The 23563-nt window shown below is 49.8% G+C and overlaps 10 protein-coding genes across 10 annotated transcripts; 8 read left to right on the forward strand and 2 right to left on the reverse strand.

Moving 5' to 3' along the window:
• Positions 1-519: 519 nt before the first annotated feature.
• On the forward strand, positions 520-1296 carry ASPSYDRAFT_95498 (SNUT3/LISCH7 family protein; the record flags this gene model as incomplete). The annotated part of the gene is made up of 2 exons (XM_040853123.1): positions 520-853; positions 908-1296. The coding sequence occupies 2 exons, from the start codon at positions 520-522 to the stop codon at positions 1294-1296; spliced, it is 723 nt and encodes a 240-aa protein (XP_040696502.1).
• Positions 1297-1777: 481 nt separating this feature from the next.
• On the forward strand, positions 1778-3076 carry ASPSYDRAFT_95499 (NAD(P)/FAD-dependent oxidoreductase; the record flags this gene model as incomplete). The annotated part of the gene is made up of 2 exons (XM_040853124.1): positions 1778-1817; positions 1893-3076. The coding sequence occupies 2 exons, from the start codon at positions 1778-1780 to the stop codon at positions 3074-3076; spliced, it is 1224 nt and encodes a 407-aa protein (XP_040696503.1).
• Positions 3077-3356: 280 nt separating this feature from the next.
• cwh41 (mannosyl-oligosaccharide glucosidase) lies at positions 3357-6173 on the forward strand (the record flags this gene model as incomplete). The annotated part of the gene is made up of 7 exons (XM_040843234.1): positions 3357-3600; positions 3672-4151; positions 4206-4363; positions 4419-4464; positions 4520-4898; positions 4969-5869; positions 5925-6173. The coding sequence occupies 7 exons, from the start codon at positions 3357-3359 to the stop codon at positions 6171-6173; spliced, it is 2457 nt and encodes an 818-aa protein (XP_040696504.1).
• A 382-nt stretch (positions 6174-6555) lies between these two features.
• Positions 6556-7087, reverse strand: ASPSYDRAFT_73667 (MMtag domain-containing protein; the record flags this gene model as incomplete). The annotated part of the gene is made up of 2 exons (XM_040850719.1): positions 6556-6986; positions 7050-7087. 2 exons carry the CDS (start codon positions 7085-7087, stop codon positions 6626-6628), a joined length of 399 nt encoding a protein of 132 aa, XP_040696505.1. The 3' UTR covers positions 6556-6625.
• A 453-nt stretch (positions 7088-7540) lies between these two features.
• Positions 7541-10379, forward strand: ASPSYDRAFT_62745 (uncharacterized protein; the record flags this gene model as incomplete). Its single annotated transcript, XM_040850165.1, has 4 exons — positions 7541-7642; positions 7875-8689; positions 8741-9489; positions 9571-10379. 4 exons carry the CDS (start codon positions 7541-7543, stop codon positions 10377-10379), a joined length of 2475 nt encoding a protein of 824 aa, XP_040696506.1.
• Positions 10380-10966: 587 nt separating this feature from the next.
• ASPSYDRAFT_51840 (RBR-type E3 ubiquitin transferase) lies at positions 10967-13036 on the reverse strand. The gene has a single exon (XM_040848369.1). It carries the CDS (start codon positions 12958-12960, stop codon positions 11119-11121), a length of 1842 nt encoding a protein of 613 aa, XP_040696507.1. The 5' UTR covers positions 12961-13036; the 3' UTR covers positions 10967-11118.
• A 1193-nt stretch (positions 13037-14229) lies between these two features.
• Positions 14230-15064, forward strand: ASPSYDRAFT_164174 (phosphatase PAP2 family protein; the record flags this gene model as incomplete). The annotated part of the gene is made up of 3 exons (XM_040843235.1): positions 14230-14280; positions 14359-14548; positions 14613-15064. 3 exons carry the CDS (start codon positions 14230-14232, stop codon positions 15062-15064), a joined length of 693 nt encoding a protein of 230 aa, XP_040696508.1.
• Positions 15065-16124: 1060 nt separating this feature from the next.
• On the forward strand, positions 16125-18398 carry ASPSYDRAFT_51844 (uncharacterized protein). The gene is made up of 6 exons (XM_040848370.1): positions 16125-16603; positions 16657-16773; positions 16836-16919; positions 16980-17024; positions 17077-17170; positions 17220-18398. Exons 1-6 carry the CDS (start codon positions 16204-16206, stop codon positions 18289-18291), a joined length of 1812 nt encoding a protein of 603 aa, XP_040696509.1. The 5' UTR covers positions 16125-16203; the 3' UTR covers positions 18292-18398.
• Positions 18399-18687: 289 nt separating this feature from the next.
• ASPSYDRAFT_37223 (FAR11/STRIP family protein) lies at positions 18688-22056 on the forward strand (the record flags this gene model as incomplete). Its single annotated transcript, XM_040845516.1, has 5 exons — positions 18688-20637; positions 20691-20803; positions 20855-21021; positions 21073-21202; positions 21234-22056. The coding sequence occupies 5 exons, from the start codon at positions 18688-18690 to the stop codon at positions 22054-22056; spliced, it is 3183 nt and encodes a 1060-aa protein (XP_040696510.1).
• Positions 22057-22396: 340 nt separating this feature from the next.
• ASPSYDRAFT_164430 (ribosome biosynthesis protein MAK16) lies at positions 22397-23483 on the forward strand (the record flags this gene model as incomplete). Its single annotated transcript, XM_040843260.1, has 2 exons — positions 22397-22458; positions 22571-23483. 2 exons carry the CDS (start codon positions 22397-22399, stop codon positions 23481-23483), a joined length of 975 nt encoding a protein of 324 aa, XP_040696511.1.
• Between the last annotated feature and the right edge of the window lie 80 nt (positions 23484-23563).

Below are 23563 nucleotides of genomic sequence, written 5' to 3' on the forward strand. Positions count from 1 at the left end.
CTAGTGACCAGTGGCGCACGTTTCTTTGTTCAACAGTCGGTCCAAAGAAGGTACTGTTGGTTTGTTTTGCGCATCGACTTCACCAGGAACAAAATCCCGAGCCAAAGGAATGGCAGGCACAAAACACCGTGAAGAACCTGCATCATGTTTTGCATAATTATATTGGAATGATAAAGACGAGTATCGATGGAGAATGTATAATAGATCTTGAGTGCAAAGAGCACAACGCATGAATGAAGGGGCAGATTGCCTGCCGCTAGAGAGAACGAAGTGGCACGATTGGCGCAAACCGCCAACCGTAATATCTTGCACGAAGCTTCAATCTTCCTCGAACAACTGAGCAACGATCATAATCATTACTAGCGCTGTCTTTCCATTAATTCGGTGCCGCTTTCAAGGCTTATAATAGATATCGACTCAATTAATCTGCGCATTTGCAAGGTTATCATCGCCAACTCCGCCTCGCGGACGAAATTCTCCGACGCCAAATCTGTCACCCTAAATTTCCTGCACCCCATAATGGCAGAGCCACCGGCAAAACGTGCTCGCCGCGTCGATAGCTCAGCAATGTGGGATATGGAAGATCGGGGGGCACGCTCTCCTGGGGTGGAGTCAGACTTCGATAGGAATTCTCGACGCGACGCCCCATCTGATGACGGACGACGGGGTGGGCCCCGTGAAGAAAGGAGATATCGTTCTCGATCCAGAGATAGACGGGACAAACGAAGAGAGAGAAGCAGGTCTTGGGATCGCCGCGACCGCGACCGTGAAAGAAGAGATCGAGCCAGCGACGGGCGGGAACAACGGATCCGTGATAGAAGTACCAGCCGTGACCGGTACACGGACAGACGAGGTGCGTACTCAAAAGTATTTATTCCAGAACACTACGATTCTGACAACTGGAAAGGCTATCCTTCAAAGACCGAGAGATACCGCGACCGTTCCCGATCACCTATTCGAAACGGCGCTCGAGACAGGACGCCACCAGCCCGGGGCCCACGAGGAGATCGAAGAAGTGATCGAAGGGACGACCGTGATCGAGCGAATGGCACATCCGATGGCAGACGTCGAACAGAGCGAGGAAAGGAAGATGTGAATATGGATTTGGACGATGGGGAGGATGACATCGAAGAGCTCATCCGACGAAGCATGGGATTCTCCAAATTCAGAAGCACCAAGAACACAAAAGTGCCAGGAAACAATGCCTATGGCGTGCGCAAGGAGAAGAAGACAGAATACCGACAGTACATGAACCGCCAAGGAGGATTTAACAGACCTCTGAGTCCCTCTCGGTGAAACGCGACAACCCTCAATCGTACTGTTTACTATTGTCTCCCCATTATGTTCCATGGCGCATCCATTTACCGGAGCTATCTGTTTCGATATTGACGCGATATTACATGCATTTATCGGTGTTAGGGTATTTTTTAAATTCTTTTTATTTTTATTTTTTATTTTTTTGCTACTTTGCCGATGCTCCCCATTCGTGTACTACGTATCTCTCCAAGGCCTCGAATACCTGTGTCAATTAAATCATTAACTTCGAGCCACTTTTTTTTCTCCTTTATCTTCAAACATTGGTTGATTTTGAGCTCTACAGCGCGCCGACTTTTCTTCGGAGATGTTGCGATCGCAGAGAATGCACATGACTCGAATGACGTATTCGGGCCCGTTTCAATTCCGCCATGTATGTTACTATCAAACCTCAACCTTTCAACCTTTCATCATCGTGGCTTCCCTTCGTTTTGTTAGCTCGCACATAACACAATACGGAAAGATGTCCGCATCAACCGACCGTCGTGACATTGTCATTGTAGGTATGAACTTCGCCCCTCATGTTACCTACTTTACCCCGCATAGTCAATGGTGGTTGTATTAACAAACATTCTCAGGTGGCGGCATTATTGGATGCTGCTCTGCGTATTACTTAACGCGACATCCTTCTTTTGATCCGTCCCGGCACTCCGTGACTCTCGTCGAAGCATCCGACATCGCAGGCGGCGCGTCAGGAAAAGCAGGTGGTCTCCTAGCACTATGGGCATATCCCAGCAACATTGTACCACTGAGCTACAAGCTCCACGCGGAACTTGCCAAAGAACACAATGGAAAAGATAGATGGGGCTATAGAGAAGTCGGTTGCGGCCAACTAATCGCACGGGGCCGCCCACTCAATGAGAAGAAAGGTGGGGATAATGACAGCTCCGTGTCGCTTCAGAAACGTAGCGCCGCCGCTATGGGAAGGCTGAAACCCTCCAAAGCGCCACAGGAACTGGACTGGATTGAGCCAGAACTGGTTAAAGGATACGAAAGCATGAGCGACCCCGGCGAAACTGCACAGGTCCACCCTTATCTCTTCACAACATCGATTGCCAACCTTGCAAAAGAGAAAGGGGCCAAAGTGATTTTAGGGTCTGTTTCCGACATTGGATACTCCGGTGACGCGGTCAAATCCGTTACTTATGCAGACAAGGAGACGGGTCAATCGCAAACGATCCCCGCTACCGATGTTGTTGTGGCCGCAGGCCCATGGACAAGTTCCATCCTACCTGAAGCCCCAATTTCGGCCATGCGCGCACATAGTGTTGTGATACGACCAACAAAACCCACTAGCGCACACACACTGTTCACCAACATCGAAATTCCCGCTAATTTTGATCCTTCCAATCCGTCGCGGCCAACCGTGGCATCTCCAGAGATATATGCTCGCCCTGATGACACTGTGTACGCCTGTGGCGAAGGGGATCAAGTGGTACCACTCCCGAGCACAACTGCGGATGTGGAAGTAGATCCAAAACGATGTGAGGATATAATCAACCAAGTTGGAGCCGTTTCGGATGCGCTCCGTAATGGCAAGGTTACAGCACGCCAGGCTTGCTACTTGCCAAACGTAAGTGCCATCCGTGGTGGCCCACTTGTCGGCCATGCTGGGACAAAGGGGCTATATCTTGCCGCTGGTCACACTTGTTGGGGTATCCAGAATGCGCCTGGCACGGGGAAGGTGATCAGTGAGTTCGTGTTTGATGGCCGCGCCAAAAGTGCCAATGTCGGCTCTTTAGACCCAAGAAATTTCCTGTGATATATATAGCAGGTATTCTATAGAGAATTCATCAAATAAAATACTATGAAAGTTAGTTAAGTGAACGGCGAAATATTACTTTATAGTCAATACTTCGTACCTTAATGGAGCTTGGGCCAAGTGCGGAGCCGAGCGTTGATTGAGCGCTCCCTGATGCCAGATAAGAACGTACTCCGCAACAACCTCCGAACGAGAGCTCCAGCTGTTAATCCATTTGGCACTCACAAGCTGCTTCCTCAACACATGAGGATTTTGGATTTCTCTTAATGTCTGCATAATAATGCATATCTCAATTACTTCCCTCCTCTCGACGCCGCTGTTCTATGCGGTCGCCGTGCTCGCCAGCCAAGCTACTGACGATGTGTCGACGTTAGCCACTGAGGCTGCCAAAGCGAGCAATCAATCACTTCTGTGGGGTCCTTATAAACCGAACTTGTATTTTGGAGTTCGTCCTCGAATTCCTAATAGTCTTTTTGCGGGCTTGATGTGGGCGAAAGTGGACAACTACGCAACCGCTCAAGACAGTATGCTGCTCCCCGTCAACAGCTAGTAACTTCAATTGGCCTCCAACGACTCATTATCTGATTACCTGAAGACTTTAGACATACTTGCGAACAAAATGAAGGAATGGCCGGCTACGGCTGGGACGAGTACGACGTTCGGAAAGGCGGTCGCGAAACAATCCACGACGCCGGAAACTCGCTCGACTTGACTATTGATTTCGTCAAGGTCCCTGGAGGACAACATGGAGGCAACTGGGCCGCCCGAGTGAAGGGTGTGCCTCGCGAAGATGCGCTGCCTAATCAGCCAACAACGATCGTCTTCTACGCCGGATTGGAGGGACTCGGCAGCTTAGATGTCTCGACAGAGAGCGACGATCCTAGGGGATTCGATGGCGACGTCAAACTGAAAGGGTACACATCAGAGCTGGGAGGCTTCTCTATAGATGTGACTACAGGCCCTAAGAGTAATGAACATCCCGAACATGTTCATCCTTCATACGAGGATAAACCGTTGGATCGTACGTTGATATCGAGTTCGACAGTACCGCCTGAGCATACCTGGCAGACAAAGGGTTGGTTTCCCCCACCTTCCATTTATCTTCGATTTCGGTACTAATTTTAGGTAGCATTGCTATTTACGCAAATGAAGCAGGCAGTCGACGAGACGGTTGGCAAATATGGTGCAGAGAGTCCTCCACCACCTGCACAAGTTTTCACCATCAAGAACTCGCCGGGCGATGGTAATATGCAATTTGTCCAAAAAATCTTCAGTGGCGCTTTCGAGGTATGTCGCACTATGAACTCTGTGAACTCTGTGGACTCGAACTTACGATTACCAGTTTGATGTGCTTTTCTCATCAGGCTCCTCGCCAAAGCCTTTGACTTGTGAGTCGCTGATCGGGATATTATAAAGAGCAAAGATGATACTAACCTTCTGTAGCTGAGACCTTGAATAGTGAAATCAAGAGCACTTCGCTCTCCTTTTCCGACAGATTCATGAAGATACTCTCCCCGCAGTCCCCTTTCAATACGGCAGAGTACATTGAATTCTCCAAGTCCATGCTCTCAAACCTCGTTGGTGGCATTGGGTTTTTCCATGGCACGGACGTCGTTGACCGCTCGGCCGCCCCCGAGTATGATGAGGAAAACGAAGGTTTTTGGGAGGAAACAGAAGAAGCGAGAGCCCGAGCACAGCCTGTGCTGGAAGGGCCAAAGGATCTCTTTACGTCTGTTCCATCCCGGCCGTTCTTCCCTCGTGGCTTCCTATGGGATGAGGGTTTCCACCTGTTACCAGTTTTAGACTGGGACCCAGATCTTGCGTAAGTAGCACGTATCTTACGTTACGCTCCATGGTCTCTTTTGTATACCATCCCACTAACTTCTCGTTAGGCTCGAAATCGTGAAAAGTTGGTTTAGCTTGATGGATGAAGATGGCTGGATTGCCCGCGAACAGATCCTGGGCAGTGAGGCTCGCAGCAAGGTCCCACCTGAGTTTACGGTCCAATATCCCCATTACGCCAACCCCCCGACGCTGTTCATGGTCCTAGAAGCGTTTATCGATAAACTTGATGCTAAGGAAGAGTCGGCTCAGACTTACCGTGAAGACAGCGAGGGTCTGCAGTCCGTCTACGTCAAGAAACCAGAGCTGGGAGAAGATTTTATTCGGTCCATTTACCCATTGCTCAAGAAACATTATTTCTGGTACAGATCCACCCAAGGTGGTGATATCAAGTCTTACGACCGTGAGGCATTTTCGAGCAAAGAGGCATACCGCTGGCGTGGACGGTCTGTTCAGCACATCCTGACATCCGGGCTTGATGACTACCCTCGTGCTCAACCGCCTCACCCTGGTGAGCTTCATGTTGATCTCATTAGCTGGATTGGCATGATGACCCGGGCGCTTCGCCGCATTGCCAATACCCTTGGCGAGACCGAGGATGCTGAAGAGTTCAAAACCTACGAAACTGCAATTGAACGAAACATTGATGATCTCCACTGGGATGCAGATGCACAAACTTTCTGTGATTCTACCATCGATGAATACGAAGAATCCATTCACGTCTGTCATAAGGGCTATGTTTCCATCGCACCATTTTTGACAGGCATGGTGGGTCCAGATAGCCCTCGCTTGAAGGCTGTTCTGGATTTGATTGAGGACCCGGAGGAACTTTGGAGTGACTACGGTATCCGGAGTCTCAGTAAACAAGATGAATTCTACAACACGGCCGAGAACTACTGGAGAAGCCCGGTGTGGATGAACATTAACTACCTTATTGTCAAGGGCCTTTATGTAAGTTTGAGAGCCGCTTTCATGATTTGGGGAGAGACTAACTGTGCTGATGCAGGATATTGCAATTGCACCTGGCCCTCAGCAGAGCCGAGCCGCTGCAGCATATACCAACCTACGGAAGAACTTGGTTGAGAATGTATTCCGAGAGTGGAAGGATACCGGATTTGCCTGGGAGCAGTATAACCCGGACACAGGCAAAGGGCAGAGGACGCAGCATTTCACGGGCTGGACCAGTTTGGTGGTCAAGATTATGTCCATGCCCGAAGTTCCCGCCAGCGAGAGAACAGGCCACGACGAGCTATAAACTGCAATCATCGAACGCTGGCTAGAAATGTAGTATAAGTATAGACTATTGAAGACTTCAAGTATATGTAATCCAAGTAACGCCTGACTCCATGGGTTGCCTTTTGTAACAAGATTTAATGTCGTGGATAGTGGGAATCCTCTTCTCGGTGTCTGCGCGGTCGGTCATCGCGGCGTCTTCCGTGCCTATCTCTGTCGCTTCTTTCTCTGCTCCTCGAACGTGTGTGTGATCTTCTTCTACGGCGCTCCCTATCCCGATCGGCCGACCTCGATCTCGACCTACGCCTATGGCTGCGGTGGCTTCGATGATCGCCTTCATCATGTCGTCGGTGGTGCCTGCGTTCCCGGTCTCTGTCACTACCACGCTCTCGGTCACGGTCCCTCCTAGGACTTCGTGTGCGTTGGCGTCTTCGTCTTCGGCTATCTTTTGAGTCCCGATCTAAGCCCTGTTAGCTAGTGCATATCCGCGAGGTGACTGGATCCCGTACCTCTTATTTTCTCCTCGGTTAGGTCTCCGTTAATTGCTGGAGGGGGATTCTCGTCACCACCCAAAGGTGTTAGATTTGCGTTCTGAGATGGCAGCGGAAGCCCCAATGCTCGCGCCATGGCTTCATCCTCCGCTGCCTTGACGCGCTGCCGTTCCTCGCGCTCCTTCATAGCTGCATCATCGGCATCATCCTCCCCACGTGCATACCATTGTAAATCTTTACCCTGTTGCCATCGACCAACAGGTGCCATAAGAGAATGGCCGAGGTAGTTTTCGCGATGCGAGGAGTCTTTCACGTCAGACCATTTGAAGTCGCCGCGGCCGCCGCTGTAGCCAATACTTAGTCAATAAAATTGCGGACAGTACAATCGGATGAGAAGTATCACATACCGGCTACCTTCCTTGCGAACACCGGCGACAAGATCCATTATGACCGTAAATGTATCTCCCTGGTTAATCCAGTGAAGTCGACGTTTGCAACTTGCAACTGAGCTCCAGCTTGGAGGGACCTGGATGTGGCACGTGCACGTTGGTGCCTGAGGCTTTAATTATCTCATGTTTTAGATGACTTCACTGCTCCCCCTCATGCCACCACTCGATCAGCCCTATATTCCGACGTACTTGAAGGCACCGCCCGTCTTCCTTTGTCTTTAATGCGGGGAGACTAAAGATGCGCATCGCAGATGAATCACGGAGTGACAGTCTTCAAAGTCCGTGCGACACAGTTCCGGATCTGATACATATACTGACTCCTTCCGACCATTACCCTGCACATTTTTCTCGGTTCTCTCCATGAACTTTTTTTTATTCTACAATAGCCTACTACATTGTTGATTTTTGGTGGCCAACTTTACCGCTTTGGGGGGCTGTAATTGTTGAGGATGGCGTTCAACAACCGCGCCCGCGAAGCAAATGCCCAAAAGAACCGTTACAGTGAAGGCCTTCAGCTGAGGCCACTGAACGTGGAAAAAGGAGACGAACGGGTATGCGACCACTATAGCCCTTCTAAATAACATTGTGCCAACCAACTTACTGACACTGTACGCAGTACCCTTTGTACGTTTTCTCCTATAACTTTGGCCAGCACCCAAAACTGATAGAGGTAACAGAGCAGAAAATATCCCTCCTCCTCGGATCTCTCACTGGCGCTGCAATTTGGTAAATACAAATTAATCCAACGCTTGACTGCTTTTACTATTCTAACGAACTTATTAGACCGCACTCTCGCAGCGGCGCAATCTATTGTTTGTTGCGTGCAGCAACCAAATATATGTGTGGGAGCCCTCCGGGGCCTCACAGAGGTTGGGCATTAAGCCCGAGATGATCATAACGCCAGTCATGAAAGAACCTTATGCCGAAGGTTATATCGAGCCAACATCTCCTCATGAGATTAACAGTATCCTCGTGGACGATCTGGGCCGCGAAGAGGTTTTGTTATTAGTCACCGATTCGGGCAACGTTTGTGGTTATCGTGTTGAGGCTATCTTCTCAGCCCTAAAAAGAGCGGAAGTAAATGGAAAGACTAAGCCTTTGGACGGAGCAGAAGTGGACCCTTTCTTCATCGAGTTTGTTGGCGAAAGCGCCTGGGGTTTAGCCATCCACAAGTTCGCTCGCTTGATTGCAGTATCCGCAAATACGGGACTCGTGACTGTTTTTGCCTTTGCGCTTGTTGGTTCAATAGCAGACAAGGGCGATGGCTCATTTATTGAAATAGAGGAGGACAATGAGTTCACTGAGTATAGTCAAACCTGGCTACATATCCGGACCCAAGATCAGCTCACGCAAATACGACGTTTGATGCCGGAGAAGCATCGCACTCGAAACATCAAGCTGACGTACACTGGCCATTTCACTAATATACCAGCTGTCGGATTTCTCAATTCAGATTTTGATCCTAATGGAGTATGGATGGTGAGCACAGATATCGAGAATAGGGTGGTGGTTTGGAAAATTTGGGAAAGCCTTGGGCCCTTCAACAAAATGCAACTCAATAGGGCGGCTCTGAGTACGTCTATGGACTACCATTGGGGGTGAGTCTTGGCCTATGATTTATGTTAAATTCTCCATATTGACGAGCGTAGCAACGATCGCGGGTGGTCAGTTATAGCCCTCGACCCGCGCACATTCCATCTAGTGAATTCCGAGGAAGATGCGTGTGGTGGTAAACCACAACGACGCCTGAGGGACGAGCAAAATCTCCTTGACCTAACGAGTCTCACAAACAGACTCCCGGATACGTCACGCCTCTATAACCACTTTCCGCCGGCTGTTAAAACCGAGCCCGAGGAAACGCTGTTTCCCGATTTCTTTGGCGCAGATTGCCGTATTTCTGGGAGCGCTGACATCCAGGAAAATCATGGTATGCGGGAAAATGCATCTCCAGGGGTTTTTCGCTCTGGGGAGCCTCCAGATGGCTTGAGTCAACAGGCTGTAGATGGCTCCTTTTATGCAGATAGCACGAGAGAGGATAGCATTTCTGATACAGACCAAGATCCAGCAGACAACCAACAGGCCACAGGTAATCACGAGCTCTTGCAAGCTCTCGTTGACCCTAATGGTTTTGATTCTACTGACCAGTTTCGTGCTCCTGGTCACGGGCCGTTGACTACGCCCGAATTCTTTCAATTTGCCCTTCTTGAAGCATTAGGTGGCGATGTCCATGAAGTTGAAGCACTACTAGGCGAGAATCTGGCCCATGACTCGGATGAGGATGAGGATGAGGATATGGACTACCTTGAAAATCAAGAAATGGTAGATGCAGATGATGACGATGCTTCCCGCAGCGAAGACGCATCCGAAGAAGATGAATCTGCGTACCGAGCCCTTGATCGTATGTCAACCACCGTTCCCTTAGCCCAACAGCTGTGGCCAATATACGAACCAAAAGGCTAATCTATTTTCCCACCTCCAGCTCCGGCAAATGCAAACTTCCCTATCCTCCACTTTTCCCATGCAGATATTCATCTCATTCCCCATCCATTCGCCATGGCGCCCAGCGTTCTCTGCGGTGGGCCGCTCTCTCAGCGTTTCACCCATCCTATAATTTCAATCCGCGGGCTCGATCGCTTCAACATGATCAAATACATCCCGGAACATGGCATCGTTGTCGCCGCCTCCCAGAAGGGTCGCGCAGTCATAATTTCCCTGACCGAGTCCAGAGCCACCGGCCGGTCCTTCCGAGTAGACTGGATTGTCCCTTTCGAGAGCCAAGAGAAGTACGGCGAACGCCCTCTTGTCCGCCTCCTAGGCATGAGTGTCAGCCCCATGCAGGGATTCGAAATCCCCTCCGATGTTCCATATATCCCGAGGAGCTCAGAAGCTGACGGCAGCGGAGACGATATCGGCAACCTCTTATTTCAATATAAAGACGCTGCAGATAACACTTCCTCGCCCACACCAACCAGTACCTCGGGGAATATTGACAGTAACAACGATAGAACTCACAGCAAAATGGAAAGCAACGACCGGACGCCTCATTTCCTGGCCAGCCATCCAACTGTCCCAGAGTGCCACGCTCGCGCAACTCGTGCCTACCAACCGGAAGAAAGTTGGCGGGGCTGGAACCCTTCCCGTAGGTATAGGCTCCTGCTCATGTACGCAGACCATACAATGATGAGCTATGAATTCTGGTATACCTGGAATTCCTCGGCTTCTGGTGTGGGTACTGTTGCCGATGGTGCTAATGGGGCTGGTGGTGAGGATGAGTATCTTATTCTTTGACAATCTTTTTTGGCTCCGGGAGTTAGTAGGCTTGGGATTTAATGGGGTCGGTATCTGCGATTTTCCCTAAGCTGCCAAAATTGTTTATATAGAGTTTGCTATTCGACGGCAGCGCCGAAAGATGGATTGATTAGTGGTTATTTTGATGTATGAATATATGCTGTAGCGCCTTCGAAAGACCGGTCGCCTTCTCGGCCAATATGCTACCGTTGAGATAGATCAATGTTGAATCAAGCCAAAAACAGCTCATCTCCCCAATTTATAGATTAAGTTATCCAATACACTCAACTACTATACTATCGAACTTTTAAATCATTGAAAACCTAAAGAACATAATGATGCTATGCTGTACATGCCAGAAAATTATAAGACCAGGCAAGATATAGAGACTAGGTACCTATCAGAATACAGAGCAACTGCAACATCTTGTACAGGACGAGAAAAACGAGCTCAACAAAAGCAACGCTAGATCAATGGAGACAGTTATCGAAGTCATGATCAACCGCTAATACAAATGCAAAATGATAAGAGAACAAAGGTGCGAAAAACACACAAAACCAAATCTGCCTTTGTGTAGAGATATCATAGAAGGTTGCCCTGAAACCCGTTTTATAGTCGTTATTTGATCGTGAAATCGTAAATTGTTGGTGAGATCCATGCGCCTGAATTAGATCGTAATATAATAGGCGGAGAGTCGACAGAAGCTGTACCGGTAATTAAACAAGTGGCGGCGCGGGATTTAGAAACCATCTTCTAGTTCGTCGCTGTCCCACTCGTCTTCTCGATCATTTTGGACGAGGTCGAGGAACCGCTGGAGGCCCGCACGTGGGACGGCAGCTTGTTCAGCTCGCTCGGGTCCCCTGCCAGCCCTGATCTCTGCCATCGCTCGAGCTTGAGCTTGTCGTTCGGCTGCAGCTGCTCGACCCGCGGCATCGAGGCCGTTGGCATTACGCCCTACTTCGGGATTCCCACCACCGACATGGTTGACTCGTGGGGGCACTGGAGCCGGAGGTGGAGGCTGTCTTGCAGGTCCATTATTCACCCCCCACGGATGTTGATCTTCGTCATCGCTGCTGTCGTCAAAAAGTAGAGCATCAGGAACTCGATGTAAAACTTCAGCTCCTTCAGGATCGACACCATCGCCGCCTTCCAGATCCCAGAGTCGATTAAAGCAAGCACTAGTAAGGTCGTTGAAGTGGTGATATGGATTTGTTTCTGAAAGCCAAGCAGAGCAGAGGTAGCAGAAGTGGGTATCGCACTTGAAGCACTTCATGTGATTGCAGCCCAAACGCTTCTGGCATGGCGCATCGCACGTTGGACAGGCAGATGTGTATAACCTGAGATAATCCTCGGTTGCCTTCTCCTCGGCTGATAACTCTGCTTGTCGTCGAGGGAAGCACCGCATAAGTTCTCCATGCCAGCCTTTCTTACATACGCAGCAGAAGGCGTAATTGCAATCCTCACAAATAGCTAGACGATCTGCCATAGGGGGTAGTTGACTTTCATCCCCGAGGGGATCGAAGACAAGACCCTCTGTTTCTTCATCCGAATCCTCCAGATCGTCCGCCATGGGATCAGTAGGCTTAGGATGTTTCTTTGACCGCGCCGCGCCCTGGCACCATTTCCGAGGGCAGTAAACAGTTGTCTTGTCAGCTTCAAGCTTCCGCTTCCGTTTCAAGAAAACATAGCGTTGGACGGTTTCTTGTTCAAGGGGTATTTGCAGTAATTCTGATGGACTGAGCGTTCGATCTCTTCTTTTACGCGTTTTCGTTTGGCCGGGTAACGTATTTTGTTCTTGACCACAGTCAGGAGCCAGACACTTTACGCCCTCAACATCTCCTTCGGAAATGCAGGTGTTGTAAAAGTCCTGCAAACAAGACACGCAGAAAACATGTGAGCAAAGCAAGAGACGATGACAATGCGTTCCCTTTTTTGGCTCAAGGCAGATGCCACATTCGAAAGTTTCGCGCTCGAACTTCTCACGCTCTGCCTTGTTATTGAAATCAAGCAAGGCAATTTTGAGCTCCCTCGCAAGCCTTACTTCGCCATCCAACGCTTCGTCTATGCCAAATGCCGTTTCTGCCAATTGTTGAAGGTGGTCTATATAGGTATAGATGACAAGAGACCGGCCACTTTCTTCCCAAAGGCGTGTACCATCATCCAAAAGTTTTGAAACGGCCCATAAAGGCAGCCATTGCGGGTTGGTACTGAGTTTAAATACAGGAGGTTTGGCTGACGGGTATCCTTCCGGTAGTTCAATCTCAAGATTGAGAGGCGGCAAGTGAGCAAGAATATGTACGTCCCTTTCATTGTCGGCGGTTGAGTGATCGTCTCCTAGTTTGGCTTTGGAGCCAAGGCCGACTTCGCTAGCATCGAGAGAGGTCGGGGGTGTTAGGACCGCAGGAAAGCCGACTTCCGGGTGTTGATAGAAACAGACGTTTAGAGGCGTCGTTGGTTTAACCGGTATATCGAGGGAGGCCCGGTATGCGGATGTCGAGTCGGTCTTGATTTCCGGGAAAATGGCAGCAATCGACGAGAGTTCTTCGTATCGTTCATCGTCTAAAGAAGTCTCCGACTCCATCGTGGCAGCTGAAACCATCAAGACGGACACGGAGCGTTGAAAGTTGCAGGTCCTCGATCGGTTTTGGGGCCGGAAGCAGGGAGTGGCGAGGTAGGCTGATCAATGATGAGCAATGAAGACAACCATAGTAGACTCCGATATAAATTACCCAGCAGCTACCGAGAACACTCGCCCCCTCTTATAAGTATCCCTCTTGTACTTCTTTTTCCTTTTCTCGGGCGTATAAGAGCGAGTGCAGAGGATCAAGGACAGAGTGATAATAGATTGTCATAAACTCGGTAGTGAGACGGAAAGCGGGCGGTTGCTTCCAGGGGGAATTATAGGAAACAGAAAAAAAATAAATATCCTGGAGTTGATGCAGTTCTAGAAGCAGCCCTGCGGTGGCGGAAGATGAGGCGAATAGCGTGAAGAAAAGTATACAGGTGGGTCAGGCAGTCTGGGTGAGAGAGACGATCAGGAATCGGAGTTAGGGAAGCAGCAGGGGTGCCAGCCGAAACGGCAGGACAGGGATACGAACAGGCCGCGGTGGATGGTAAGAAAGCAGAGAAGACCGTCTGGCAAGTTGGAAAGGGTTTGGGGACGCTGAGGCTGATGGAAACGAGGAAGTTGGCTGTAAACGTGAAGAGAGAAACTGCGTCATTGTTTTTGGCCCGAGATAAGCGTGGGACTTTCAAGGATGAGTTGGCGTAGGGCTTGAGGCGAGAAGTCAAGATACAGCACAGAAAATAGAAGGAAGAAAAGAAATCAAGACAAGAGTCGGAGTGAAGGATGCTATGAAATGGACGTGCTGGATGGCTGTGATTGTGGGGGTGGAATTGCAATTTTGATGGGCATCAGGCAGTCTTTGGTGCCCAGTCGAGAACAACAAGGACTATCGGTTGAGATTCTTCATCGTGTTGAGATTTCACTTGATGATCGCCTGATTAATTTTAGAGAACGGATCTTATTCGCGTCTTGCAGATAATTTCTTCTTTGCGAGTCCGTGAAGCGATTTCGTTATCGATGCTGGCCTGAGGCTGCAACTTCCCCTCCCCCTCATTCCGCCCGCCGCTCTAAGGTCAGCGACTAAACGCTGGCTAAAGCAGCGACGGTCTTTCGGCCCGGACAAACCACCTCCGACTGTACGGAGTACTCTTACCACCTTGATTGCCTACAAGCACCTCCGCGGCGGTCAACAGGCGGACGTCGCCTGTATACTGCTCAGATTCGCTTGGACATATACTTAACACCACCGGTAATCTTTGTGCGAGATTATTTATAGCCACAATTATGGGGGAAGAGCCACCACTCGCGTCCTTGTCCCTAACCCACGTCCATTATGTGAGTTCCTCCGCTGCGAGTCAACGTCGAGTTTAGACGCGGAACGAGAAACTTATCAAGGGTCCGTACCGATGGTAGAATCCCGAGGATCCTCTTTCATTTCTCTCCGCGTGGCTGGCTCTCGTCCCGCAAGCGCTATGTGTGGTCTACGTCACGCTTGTCTGGGCGACGCGGGAGGTTGAGGTGGGCTTAATGTTTGCGGGACAACTAGCTTGTGAGGCTCTGAACTTTGCACTCAAGCGCATTATCAAGGAGGAGCGACCAAAAGGTATATGAACCAGAACTGGCAGTATTAAACCGGATTCTACGCTAACAACAATCGGCTCGGACAGAAATGTTTGGGAAAGGCTACGGAATGCCATCATCCCATGCACAGTTCGTCGCATTCTTCGCCGTATATATGGGCTTATTTCTTCTCTTTCGCCATTCGCCAAACTCCCAGAATCAGGAAACCATCTTCCGCATAATCGCGTCATTTGGAATATCTCTCGGTGCTACCGCGGTGGCCGTCAGTCGTATATATTTGACCTACCACACTCTTCGCCAAGTCCTTGCAGGAGGCGCTGTTGGTCTTGTATTTGCGCTCGCTTGGTTCATTTTTACCGGGTTTTTGCGAAGCTACGGCTGGCTTGATTGGGGCTTGGATCACTCGATAGCTAGGTGTTTTCGACTGCGAGATTTGGTTGTAAGTGAAGATCTTGCAGAAGCCGGATGGCAGCGATGGGAAGCAAAGCACAAAGTAAAGCGAAGCGAGAATGGCGGCCGTACATCAAAGTTAGACTGACGATGTCTGTCGTATTTCACGCAGCCTTGATAAACATACGTGTTACCCATGCTCTTGCTAAGTTCCGAATATATCCATTTGCATGTTGAATACATCACACCGCAAAGCCGAATTCGACGACTGACAGCAATTGTGGACGAAAAGTCGCAAATATCGTCTGGCCTTTTTCAGAAGTGTCGAAGTTGGCATAAAATCATGACATGCATAATTGCACTTGGCAGGTAGATTATGTCTGGATTCTGTTAAACTGAACTACATGAATACATTGCAGACTAAGGTCTTTTCTGGTATACGCATATATTCAAGGCTGGACTCTCAACAGCTTTCTCGTTGTTCGGGGAGAGAGAGATATATATATATCAAAGAGCTTTCATCTGGAACATGGTCTTCTACAGTGCCGCGGAATCCCAGTTTTATGTGGCCAATATAGGTTTTCTCATCGCGTTGCCTGTTGCTGGCCTGCGAGCTTTGCTCAGGTATGCTTTCGAACCGAACCTGCTGGAGATCCACCTACGTCGCGTAGACTTAAGCCGCTGTACAATTATTATTAGACCCTGACCTAGATCATTTCAAAATTGCGAAAAATCCCTGATTCGTTGATGTAGCATCTCTTGGCAGGCTGGAAGCAGGGGTAATATGCGTCAGGGCTGCTAAAGCAGAGCTTCATAGTACAGTGAACCAAAACAACAACAGCAAAAGCAAAACAGCCACGGATTCAATTTCCTTCTTAGTCCTACATTAATCCAAATGAAAAGGTCTCAAAGCGAGTCAGTGGCCAGCTGCAGTCAGCGGTTGCTGACGCTGGGTCGCTGTCGGATCTGCGTAAGACTACTCGCAGCCTGAGATCAACCAATTTGACATTCTCGAAAGGATCAGACGACAATTCGGGAGATTCGGCAAGATGACAGACCAACCAGGCGCGTGTCAGCAGCTTGAAAGAGCTTGAGTTTTGTCCACTTGGAAGGTCCAGGCTGCATTAAGGTTCGTCATGAGCTGTCTCATCCGCCCCATCCGTCGCCCTAACTATCTTGCTTACCTGCCCATTTTTTCCATCTCATAGCCTCCAAAATCAGACAAAGGTAGACAAGGAGGTTATATAACTTACCTAGTAGTCTTCCGCCTTTGATAAACCAGTCGTCATGATCAACCTGACAAAGCTGGCGGCTTTGTTTGCCGTCCAAGTTTGCTTCGTCGCAGTATATCTCCAAGTAAAAAGCCCTACCGTCGTGGACTCGATGCGGGAAATCACCTACAGAGGCACCCGTTCATCTAATGTCGAGCACTTCCAGAATATTTTTTATTCAGAGGCGCCCACCGGACACCGACGCTTTGCTCCGCCGGTTCCCACGAAGCCACACAAGGGCTCCGTCATCGATGCTACCAAGTCCGGTGCGTGGTGTCCTCAGGGGACTGGTGATGTACTGCCGTTCACAAGCCGGGTCACCAATATCAGCGAGAATTGTCTGAGTTTGCGCATTGCGAGGCCGAGAGGGACTAAGAGTAATGCAAAGCTGCCGGTAATGGCATGGCTTCACGGAGGTGCGTCACTTGCCTGGGAATAAGCCATGGGAGAACATACTGACGATCGAAAGGTGGCCATATTTTGGGCTCGGCTTCTGAGTTATTGTACGAGCCAGATGGCTTGGTGAAACAGTCTGTAAATGATGGGCGGCCGGTGATTTATGTTGGGATCAATTATCGTCTGGGCCGTAAGAACATACGTTGAAATATACGCTTGCTCTAAGAACCTGACTGATAATGCCTTATCCAGTATTCGGTTTTGCGACTAGCAAAACATTGATTGAGAGGAAGGAGACGAATCTTGGACTGCGTGATCAGCGCGCCGCTCTTGAGTGTATGCATTTGTATTCGGACCTGGTTCCAACACACTAGACTGACATCGTTGATCAATCAGGGATCGGTGATAATATTGGGGCCTTCGGCGGTGACCCCGACAGAGGTACTATCTTCCTCCGTTCTCGGTGTTCGAGCGCTGACAAGATTCCTTCTAGTTACGGTCGTTGGGCAAAGCGTGGGAGCTGCTGATATCGGACTGCAATTAATGGCTTTTGGCGGAGGAGAAAGTGTTCCGTTTCAACGGGCGATGTGAGTAGACCACAGGCTTGATCCATCCAATGCTGACCTCTACTTCCAGCATGATGTCAGGCAGCCCAGGAGTAAACTTCAACAGTCATCCGGACCTGGTTGCCAATAATACGGCTGCAATTGCCCAACAAGTGGGATGCGTCAGTGATGGAGATGGCCAGGATCTCCAAACCCTCAAGTGTCTCCGAGATACTCCCTTCGAAGTACTAACTAATCTTTCCGTGACCGCTGCTCGGACAGCCCGGCCAGTGTTTGGGGAGGGCTACTTTTACCCAACCATCGATAACGACTTTATTCAAGACCGGCCGTCAAGGCTAACACGCGCCGGCAAATTTACTAAAGGCATCCCACTCATCGCTTCCTGGGTGACGAATGATGGTGCTATGTACGCGTCGCCGTCTACTTCAACAGATGAGGAAGTACTCGGTACCTTTGGCCTTTGGCTTCACAACCTGTCTGAATCCACGAAAGAGAAACTCCTTCAGCTCTACCCCTTAGCAGACTTTGAGCACATGGTGAGACCCGAATACGACGGTCCAATCTCCCCACAATACTATCGCGCCGCCCAGATGAACCGCGACATCTGGTTCACCTGTCCAGTGCTAGACATTGCCTACCAGTACGTCCAGCATGGTGGCGTGGACAAATCGCAGGTGCGACTGTACGAATTCAATGAGACTAGGTACACTCCAGTCTTCGAAGCAATGGGCGTGCCCATGTGGCGTGTTTCGCATCTCAGCGATATACCATACCTATTCAACAATGACAACTTAGGCGGCGGTTGTAATAATTCAGACAGTCAGCTCGACTTGAGTAAACAATTCAGCCAGAGGATCATCCGGTTCATCTATGGGGTTACACTTGATGGGGAGAATGACGATCGCGACTCCTGGCCGCCTGCCTTCTCGCAGAAAGCGTCATCATCAAATGATGGCCCTGCTGAAATCACACTCCAGGTGTTTGGTGGACCTCATGGGTCGGTTCCAGTAACTCTCAGCAAAAGACCTGGGACAGATCTCAGTGCATTGAGTGAGGCAGAGAAGGCAGTTTCCCGGTCAAGATTGTTCAGTCGTTGTGAATTCATCAACGGGCAGCAGTTTAGAGAAGAAGCGGGAGTTTAAAAATATAATTGCAGCAAATAAAAGCACTCCTGTTAGTTGCAGCTTTTTGTATTAATACAGACAGTTCCGATGCTTTATAGTTCCCGATTAGGAAGGTTCAATAATAGCGCTTAGTAATCTAGATAAGATCACGTGGTGGGGTCTCGCCCGCCGATCCACAACTTTCAGGACCGGGGAAGGCTTCGTTCCTGGCACTCAAGCTCAATCCAGAACACCATGCCTTCCCTTGCTTTGGCCGAGTAACATGTCACACCTGGTGTGCCGTACTCACGCGTTTGATAAGCATTGAACACACGAGGGACTTGTTTGAATCTCTTAAACACTTATTGGCTTGTTCTTGTTGATACCCGCCCTATCTTTTGACATTACCTTTCAAAACATACATTCGGCTTCATTATGGATGAAGCCGCTGCTTCTGGCGATGCTCCCATGGAGCAGCATCACATCGTCAAGGCAGATGAAGTGGACCAAACCGGAACGGACATCAGTCCTGTTCCTGATGACCAAATGATGGAAGAAGTTGGCGAAGTTCTACGGCAGGAGAAAGCTGCTCATGGGTCGGCAAGTGAGCCACAAGAGCAGGCATCCAATATCCCGAGGCGTCCTGAGCTGCATCGAAATTCCGCAGCTCCTCCGCCTCCACGTCAACCTCCGCCACCGGCTCCTGTTCAACAAGATCTCGATGCGGCTCCAAATTCACTTAGCCTGGCCCAGTTGAGGCAGCTTGTTCAGGAGATGCCCAAGGCTGAGCAGCCTGCTTATGCGTTTGAGTATGCAGACACTCAACCTTTCTCCGAGGAGATTGAGGAATGGTTCCAGTACAGTGAGTTCGATAGAACTATGCTTCTGGGTATGAAATCTTCCTTTGAACGTACATGGAACTTGTTCTGCAAGAATCAGCCTTCTCTTCCTCCCCATACTTCTTGGCTTGATAGCCCCAATGCAATGCAAAAGCTATTTCTGAGTGAGGTACTCGATAATTTGCAGGATAGTGACATTATGGTTCGCGTTGAGGCTTTGGAAACCGTGTGCTATGCTGTGACAGGAGTGTGGAGCATCACTGCTGGTAAAAGCGCACCAAACTATCCTCAGGGGTCCGCTGTGTCTGCAGAGAAGGCTAAAGCCAGATCTCTTCAGCTTCGGTGGATCGGGAATAACGCAAAGCTCGTTCACGAGTGCGCAGGACTTCAGTCATTATACGGGTGCTTCTTAAGAGCATTTGAAAGGTTTCGTGTTTCAGCCCCGTCAGAATCAAATGCTGCCCCGCCTGAGGGCACTAATCCGGCATTGCTCGCTGCTGCAGAACGGGAGGCAAACTTAGTTCTGACGGCCTTATACTTGATAGTCGAAGTGGCACGCAATCAAGAAGTACAGGACCCCGGGCATACCCCGTTGAAGGACGGCATAATGAAACTGGAGCCGGAGTTGATGGTCTTCCTGATTGAAATTATCGCTCGGCTACGTTGGGATGACACGTCCATTATTCCTCTCACAAGGATAATTCTCTTGTTTTGGAAATGTACACTTCTCTTTTTTGGAGGTAGCGACAGTCTGAAGCAAGCCAAGGATGCAATGGAACCGCCCTTCGAAAGTGGGCAAGATGACCCGACGAGAAGGACACCTTTTCTTACTGCATCGCCTCTGGATTATCACAATTTCCGGCAAGAGATCACATCTAAATACCCTGCATACAACCCGCCGCCTCCCGTGATCCCTCTAGAGCTAGAAAATAACTCAATACTTCCTCCTCTTCCCCAACATCCCAGCAGATCATACTCCTCCAATGGTCTCTTTTCCGGAGTCGGACCATCTGTATCTGGTGCCAACGGCTCTATCCTGCATCAGTCGGTTCACATTGCAACGCCCGCTCCATCACCTCCGCCATCTCCAATCGGCCCAGGCGGGAAGGCAGGGAAGAAGCAAAATTACCAGACAAACCAGAATTTCCCGTTTATGTATCCGCCACTGGATAATTCTAGCAATGATATTGGAGGAAAGGGCGCAGCAGAAATCCAAGATTCGCTCGTGGGGAAGAAATGGGATGGCAGCGATGTCCCTGCATCTGTTATCGAGGCAGGGAAGCTTTTCTCGACACACGTCAAGATGCCGAGGGCAATGAGGCAACTTTGGGAGGAGCGCGAGGAGTTCATGAAATACGACCGCGGCTGGCATGCGGAAGACGCTTTGGCCCCTAGCGTCGCAGAAGCCGGCAATGATGATGTTGCGGAAGACCTGGAAAACTTCTCTCTAGAAGAAAGAGAACAGCGCAAGCCTGAGGTTCCAAAGCAAAGGCAGACTGATAACGACGAGGTTCAAAAACGTCTAGATGCTGTTGAAACTTTCTATGTGAGCACCTACGCTTTTGATCCAGTAAAGAACTCTTCTAATAAACTCTACAGAAACACGCACTGGTACACCTCCAATCGGTAGTCATTGTGTTTTTGAAGATTGTCTTGACGAACGTGAGCGCACTCGTCAACAACCAGACCAACGGGCAACCCGGTTCAGCTAGGTATGCGATTCAGATGTTTTCAAAGTGTCACCGATTCTGACAAACTTGTAGCGAAAGTTTCAACGGCGTAAATGGCGTGTCCAGCTTCAACAATGATGCAGAAGACCTTAACTGCGATGCTACCATTGACGAGCTTGACAATATTCGCTTGCGCGAAATTACAGGCAAAGCCATCTCTGGTTCACTTCTCCTCTTACTCAAGTGGTTCAAGAGATCACGTGAGTTATCACTGACGGCTGTCATTCTATACAGAGGCTAATTATCGGTAGACGTCTTGAAATTCGAGTATATGACACAACTCTTACTCGACTCAAACTATCTGCCATTAATTCTCAAGATGTTTGCACATCAGGAGATTGACCAAGCGGTTGCACAGCGGTCGGATCGCGAGGAACTGGGGTATGTCACTTTTGAAACACCCGCTTTACAGCCGTCTGACTGTTTATAGTTTCTTCCATTTCTGTCATTTGCACTCGGAGCAACCACCGGACATCGCGACTAGCTCAGACCGGGACAGTGAGGACGATGCAGTCCCCCCTCCTATAGCTCGACACAGGCCAGAGCCAACGCGGGCGGATAGTCTGAACGAGGGTGGAAAAGGCTTTGGAGAAGGTGCCCATCGCCCAGAAGTTGACGAATTGGGATATCCAACTGCTCCACCACCCAGCGAGCCCATCACAACTTTCTCTTTCCGCAACTTCTTCTCGGCTATAAACTACCTTCATATCATGCAGAAAATCACCCGCGACAAGGCTCACCGTTGCCTTCTTCTCGTGCAGTACAAATCTAGCACCATACTTCGCAAAGGACTCAAAATACCCGACCCCTATCTCCGTTTCTACACACTCAAACTCTTCAAGTCACAGGTTCCATACTGTGGTCGCAAATGGCGCCAAGGTAATATGCGTGTTATCACAGCTATTTACCTGTACTGCCGCCCCGAACTTCGAGATGACTGGTTGGCTGGGTCCGATATTGATGCAGAAGTTGAGGAGGCGCTCCCTCTAGAGCAAGCCCTTCGCGGACTAACACACTGGTGGCATCTACGAAAGTACAAACATGTTATGGGAGGCGATGAGGGTGCAACGGTTATGGACGAAGAACGGGATTTCTTCGTCCGTGAACTTGAGGCCATGGGATGGGGTTTTGCCGGTGATGAACTGTTGAACGCTGAAGAGGCCGAGCTGGCTGCAGGCGGGCCGCTGGCAAATGGAACTGAATGGGATGGCATGTTGCAAATGGAGGGCGCTTAGACGATAATATATGATATGAACAGCATTTATTGATAGACGATGATTGAAATGAACAGAAAAGGATTGATTTCCTCCACGAAAATATCTACTACTTACGGAGTACAGTCCAACAGTTTATACATCCGAGGCTCAGACCCACCACGGGGTGTCTGGTTTCCGGGCCAATCGTTGGGATTCAAATCCACGTTATCGATAACGCCCATGTCCCATCACGTGATGGGCCGATCCGAACTTTTTTTTTCTCTTGCAGACAAGCTTGCAATCTCCGCAGAGACTTATTATATCTACCAACTCCACTGTTGTTTTCCTGTCAGAACCGCACTGGTTCACACTCAACAACATGTCTTCCGACGAAATCGTCTGGCAGGTTATTAACCAGCAATTTTGCTCTTACAAACTCAAGTAAGTTCCCAATCAACGAGGCAGACTCTCGGACGGGTTCTTCACATAAACGCCGCCCAATTCATTCCACTTGGGAAAGGAAAAATTTAACTAACCCATTTATTCTTTCTAGGACAACAAAGGGCCAAAATTTCTGCCGCAATGAGTACAATGTCACTGGTCTCTGCAACCGGCAGTCCTGCCCGCTAGCAAACTCCCGCTACGCAACAATCCGGTCCGACCCCGAGACCGGCACGATGTATCTTTACATGAAGACCATCGAGCGCGCGCATATGCCCAGCAAAATGTGGGAGCGAGTGCGGCTATCGTCGAACTACGCAAAGGCCCTGGAGCAGGTCGATGCGCGGCTGATCTACTGGCCGAAATTCTTGGTCCACAAGTGCAAGCAGCGCCTGACGCGGTTGACGCAGGTGGCTATTCGGATGAAGAAGCTTGCGAAGGAGGAGGAGCGGCTGGGAGAGAAGATTGTGCCGAAGTTGGCGCCTAAGATTCGAAGGAGAGAGGAGACGAGAGAGCGCAAGGCAGAGAGCGCGGCAAAGGTTGAGAGGGCGATCGAGAGGGAGTTGATTGAGAGGTTGCGGAGTGGAGCTTATGGCGACCGGCCGCTGAATGTGGAGGAGGGTATCTGGAAGAAGGTGCTTAGGGGGTTGGAGCGTTCCGGTGAGGGTGAGAGGGATGAGGATTTGGATGATGGGGAGCTTGAGGAAGAGGAGGAGGAGGAAGAGGGAGTTGGGGAGGTTGAGTACGTTAGTGATATCGAGGAGGATGAGGATCTCGAAGATCTTGAGGATTGGCTGGGCGAGGGTGACTCGGCAGACTCAAGCGATGACTATTCCGATGAGGATGAGGAAGATAGCGATGAGGAAAGCGGATCCGAAGATGGGGATGAGGAGGAGCAGAAGAAGACGAAGCCTGGCTCCAAGAGGAAGTTCACTGCCCCGCAATCGAAACCGAGGAAGAAGGGTCCCAAGGTCGAAATCGAGTATGAAACTGAGGGCGCTGGAAAGGAGAATCTTTTCGCTTAGGGCAGCACCTTGGTGTACTTCGACTGAGCTACGGGTGGCAAAAAAAAGCAGGACCCTTCGTTATGGTCTTTTTCTACGGT

Source organism: Aspergillus sydowii (assembly GCF_001890705.1).
Source record: "Aspergillus sydowii CBS 593.65 unplaced genomic scaffold ASPSYscaffold_19, whole genome shotgun sequence".
NCBI lineage: Eukaryota > Fungi > Ascomycota > Eurotiomycetes > Eurotiales > Aspergillaceae > Aspergillus > Aspergillus sydowii.